Source organism: Montipora foliosa, chromosome 10 (genome assembly GCF_036669935.1).
Source record: "Montipora foliosa isolate CH-2021 chromosome 10, ASM3666993v2, whole genome shotgun sequence".
Classification (NCBI taxonomy): Eukaryota; Metazoa; Cnidaria; class Anthozoa; order Scleractinia; family Acroporidae; genus Montipora; species Montipora foliosa.
Window position 1 is genome coordinate 38,073,196 of NC_090878.1, and position 5,000 is coordinate 38,078,195.

The window sequence follows — 5,000 nt, forward strand, 5'->3', positions numbered from 1 at the left end:
TTTCTACCCAAAGAGGAAGTTTTTTGACAAAACATTAGGAATTGAGGCTGCAAGTAACGTTTTTGACAAGTTGCTCTTCTCATTGCAATTTTGACTCAATACCGATATTTTTGGAGTTTTCCTTCCAAGACAGCTAAAAACGTTGCCAAATGGCAATTTTTACAATAAGGTGGGCTTTCAGGCTTAAGACAGCGCAGTTTACAAATTTCCCAACTCTGAAAAGACAGCTTTTGAGGCTGTAGCTCTAAAGTCCTCAAATTGCTTCCAATGTCAATTTTCACAAAAGTGAGTTTTGACGATGAAACGGACGTTTCTCGAAAGTATCTAATGTCCGTGGCATTTTTACCGATTGGGGACCCTTTGGAGACTCTTACTTGAAAACTCCTGAAAATGCTTCCAAAAAGCAGTTTTGAGAAACAAGTTACGTTTTGAGGCTAAATCGATCGTTTTCGACAAGATTACCATGTCAGTGCAATTTTGACCGATTAAGAAAGGTATTCTTCCAAAACCACTCCAACCTCCTCCAAATGGCAGTTCTCTGAAAAAAATTGTGTTTTGTCGGTGAAACGTTTCCCTTGTCTTTTTGTTATTGGGTGAACGAGAAACGTTTTGCCGATGTTTTCGGTCGAAGACGGCTCAAAATGTTGCAAAATGGCAGTTTTCACAAGGAGTGATATTTTGAGGCTGAACACAACGTATTTTGCAAGTTTGCCATATCAGTGCAATATTTGTCGAATGAGGAACCTTTTTGAGTTTTTGTATCCATCAATTCTCAAAACGCCTCCAATGAGAAAAATGTGTTTTGAGGGTAAAAGAACGGTTTCGACAAGTTTTCCACCTCACCTCATTTTAATGGAATGGGATCTTTTGTTAGGCTATTGCCCTCAAACTGCTCAAAAGGCTTTCAAATAACTGTTTTTAGAGAAAATTGTGTTTTTAGGCTCAAACAGACGTTTTTCATAGGTTTTGCAACTTGGTTTGATTTCGACAAAAATATGACGAATTTATGAGGTTTATACTCAAAACATACCCAAACCTTATTAAATGGCAGTTTCCACAAACGTATAGTCGAGTTTTCAGGTTCAAACGTAGGATTGTTTTCGGAATTTTTTCATCTCTTGAATTATTTCTACCCAAAGAGGAAGTTTTTTGACAAAACATTAGGTATTGAGGCTGCAAGTACAGTCTTTTACAAATTGCTCTTCTCATTGCAATTTTGACTCAATGCCGATCTTTTTGGAGTTTTCCTTCCAAGACAGCTAAAAACGTTGGCAAATGGCAATTTTTTACAATAAGGTGGGGTTTTAGGCTTAAGAGAGCGCTGTTTACAATATTTTTTCCCAACTCTGAACAATTTCGAAGGAATAAGAAAGCTCTTGAGGCTCTTTCTCTAAAGTCCTCAAATTGCTTCCAATGTCAATTTTCACAAAAAGTGAGTTTTGACGATGAAACGGACGTTTCTCGAAAGTATGTCCGTGTCATATTTACCGAGTGGGGACCTTTTGGAGACTCTTACTTGAAAACTCCTGAAAATGCTTCCAAAGGGCAGTTTTGAGAAACAAGTTACGTTTTGAGGCTAAATCGATCGTTTTCGACAAGATTACCATGTCAGTGCAATTTTGACCGATTGAGAAAGGTATTCTTCCAAAATCACTCCAACCTCCTCCAAATGGCAGTTCTCACAAAAAAATTGTGTTTTGTCGGTGAAACGTTTCCTTTGTCTTTTCGTTATTGGGTGAACGAGAAACGTTTTGCCGATGTTTTCGGTCGAAGACGGCTCAAAATGTTGCAAAATGGCAGTTTTCACAAGGAGCGGTATTTTGAGGCTGAACAGAACGTATTTTGCAAGTTTGCCATATCAGTGCAATATTTGTCGAATGAGGAACCTTTTTGAGTTTTTGTATCCATCAATTCTCAAAACGCCTCCAATGAGAAAAATGTGTTTTGAGGGTAAAAGAACGGTTTTGACCAGTTTTCCACCTCACCTCATTTTAATGCAGTAAACCGATTGCGAGGACTCACCGAGCGCTTCGCTGTTCCACGTGCTATCTTCACTCTCATATCAAATGCGGAGATGTGTAACACCCGTGGCATATCGTGAAATTAAAGCGATGTCTAACTATCACTGGGTCTGCCGTTTCTGTAAAATTAGTTCTGCAATGCCTTTTTCCGATGTTGAAGATGTCGATTTTCTACAATTATTTCAGGATGGCGAAAAAAGTATCAACAACCACGATGGCGGCTGCCAGAATCGCAATATTGCTAATGACTCAAACTCTGCGTCATGGTATAAGGAAAATATCCGCTCGCACTACAAGTTTAATCTGACTATAGCCCATCTAAACGTCAATGCACTTGTAAACAAAGTCGATGAAGTCAAATCCATCCTAGAAGAATGCTCATTTGACATTCTGTTCCTCGCTGAAACGAAATTAAACAGTACTATCGGTAATCTTCTTCTGGATCACCCTAATTACCGGATTATACGGAAGGACAGGACAAGAAATGGGGGAGGAATTATGGCATATGTGAGATCTAACATAACAGTGGTAAGACGACGCAAGTTTGAACTGGCTAATATCGAATCCCTGTCCCTTGATGTAAAGGGAAATAATGGTGTTTATTTCATGATCTGTGCATGTTATCGTTCATTAAGTAAATGTAAACCTGCAGTCTTCCTAACCTCACTGGCCACTACTCTCGAGCTGATGTACAATTCAAGACGGGAGATCGTCGTGATTGGTGACCTAAACTTTGATCTGTTTTCAGATCACAATGACATCAAGAAATTTAAGGAATTGTGTGATCAGTTCCAGTTGACAAATTCAATCGAAACGCCTACTAGAGTTACCGAATCTACAGCGACCCTACTTGATCTTATTCTCTCCAGCCATCCTGACCATTATGCAAAATGCGGCTCACTTCACTTGGGCATTAGCGACCATGATTTGATATACACTGTAAGAAAACAGAGACTTCCGAAACCTCCTCCAAAGCAAATTTATTATCGAAGTATGAAAAATTTTGATGCTGAATTATTCATCCGTGATCTTAAGAATGTCCCGTGGGAAAGTGCATATATATTTGAGAATGTTGACGATATCTGGTCCCACTGGAAAGGCCTGTATAACGAAGTGCTTGATTCACATGCGCCTATTAAGAGGATTCGTGTACGGGGAGACCAATTGCCGTGGATCACACCTGAGATAAAGCTTCATATCTCTCGTCGTTGCCAACTGTATAGAGCTTTTCGTAAAAACCCTTCGGCTGAAAACTGGGACGCCTTCAAGAGACAAAGGAACAAGGTTACCTCGCTGAAGCGTAAAGCTCTACGCGGCTACTTTGTTAGCGCAAAGTCTAATAAATCTAGCCCAAGGGAATTCTGGAAAAAACTGAAGCGTCTCTTACCAAACACGCGTGGGTCGTTCTTGGGCAAAATAACTCTCATTGAAAATGGTCAAGTTTATAATAAACCCCAAGAAGTGGCTGAAATATTTAACAACTATTTCGCCGAGTCAGGACTAAGCCATTCTTTGGCTCTCACTGAATCTGAGTTCGACAAACATCCCAGTGTTAGCCTAATCAATGAAATGGCTGATGATCAAGATCAAGAGTTTTCCTTTAATTTCCAGCCTGTAACTGCTAAATATGTGTTGGACCTGCTATTAGATCTAAACGGATCCAAGGCAACTGGCGTGGACGGTATTCCCCCGAGGCTGGTTGTCTGGTTGTCTGTCTGGTTTCTTAAAGGGGCATTCCTGTTGCACGGCACTGCTGAAGATCACAGAGGACTGGAGAGAAGCATTAGATGAGAGACAAACAGTCTCTGCGGTGTCTATAGATCTGAGTAAGGCGTTTGACACTATATGCCACTGCCTCCTGATAAGAAAGTTAGCGGCATATGGGCTTCTGGACCACTCCATTCAACTGATTCGCTCTTACCTTATTAATCGTAAGCAACGAGTCAAGATAGAGAACGCTCATTCCAACTGTCGTGTAATCCAATGTGGTGTCCCGCAAGGATCACTTCTGGGACCGCTTTTGTTTAATATATATATATAAATGACATAACCCGTATTACCAAGAATATGGAATTGAGGCTCTACGCAGATGACACAACCGGTTATGCTTCTAGTAACTCACCTGCGACCTTGGAATTCTACATCAATAGTGACCTGGCGAGATTATCACATTGGCTTGAAGATAACTACGTCACCATCAATGCCACTAAGACGCAGGCTATGATTGTTGGCAAATCCAACTATAATTATGAGCTCACTTTAAAGTCAAATAATATTCTGACTATCGATGAACTTAAGTTGCTGGGAGTGACGATTGACAATAAGCTCACCTTTTCTTCACATATTAAATTGGTTCTTAGTAAATTTCATGCAAAGATAGCCGCTTTGCGCAGAATCAGGAATTTTATTGATAGTGACATTGCGGTTAAACTATATCAGTCGTACATTCTACCTCATTTTGACTACTGTAGTCCTCTTCTAATAGGAACTAATCAAACTTTATCTGATAAGTTAGAAAATGCCAATTATTACGTACTTAGAACTCTCTTCAATCTACCTAAGTCTATTAGTTACGAGCAGATCTTGTTGCAGTATAATTTAGATTCCATTAGGCATAGGCGCCTGGTCCAAGCTCTGATACTTGTGTACAAAAGCTATCCCAATTATATACGTAATATGTTTAGAATCAAAAACTGTGTTTACAATCTTGGCGGCAATGGTAGCAGACTCGATCAGCCGGCCCCCAATACTGGTTTTAAACACAGATCTTTTTCGTATATTGCGTGCCGCCTCTGGAACAAGATACCTTTGCATGTTAGGAAGGCCCCAAATCTTAAGAATTTTATGGCCAAACTAAAGAAACTTAAGTTGAGCCAGGACGAGTGTCATTGTAATTTCTGCTCTAATTAGATGCTATTATAAATTTATAGTATGGATAGGTCATTTTATTATAGATTCTTAGTCTAGTATTTTCTTAAT

The 5,000-nt window shown here is 39.6% G+C and overlaps 2 protein-coding genes across 2 annotated transcripts; both read left to right on the plus strand.

Annotated features, from left to right (window-relative positions):
• Positions 1–2,159: 2,159 nt before the first annotated feature.
• LOC137972919 (uncharacterized) lies at positions 2,160–3,812 on the plus strand. Its single transcript, XM_068819606.1, has one exon. The coding sequence runs from the start codon at positions 2,160–2,162 to the stop codon at positions 3,810–3,812; it is 1,653 nt and encodes a 550-aa protein (XP_068675707.1).
• A 276-nt stretch (positions 3,813–4,088) lies between these two features.
• Positions 4,089–4,931, plus strand: LOC137972920 (uncharacterized protein B0403.1-like). Its single transcript, XM_068819607.1, has one exon. It carries the CDS (start codon positions 4,089–4,091, stop codon positions 4,929–4,931), a length of 843 nt encoding a protein of 280 aa, XP_068675708.1.
• The last annotated feature ends 69 nt before the right edge of the window (positions 4,932–5,000 follow it).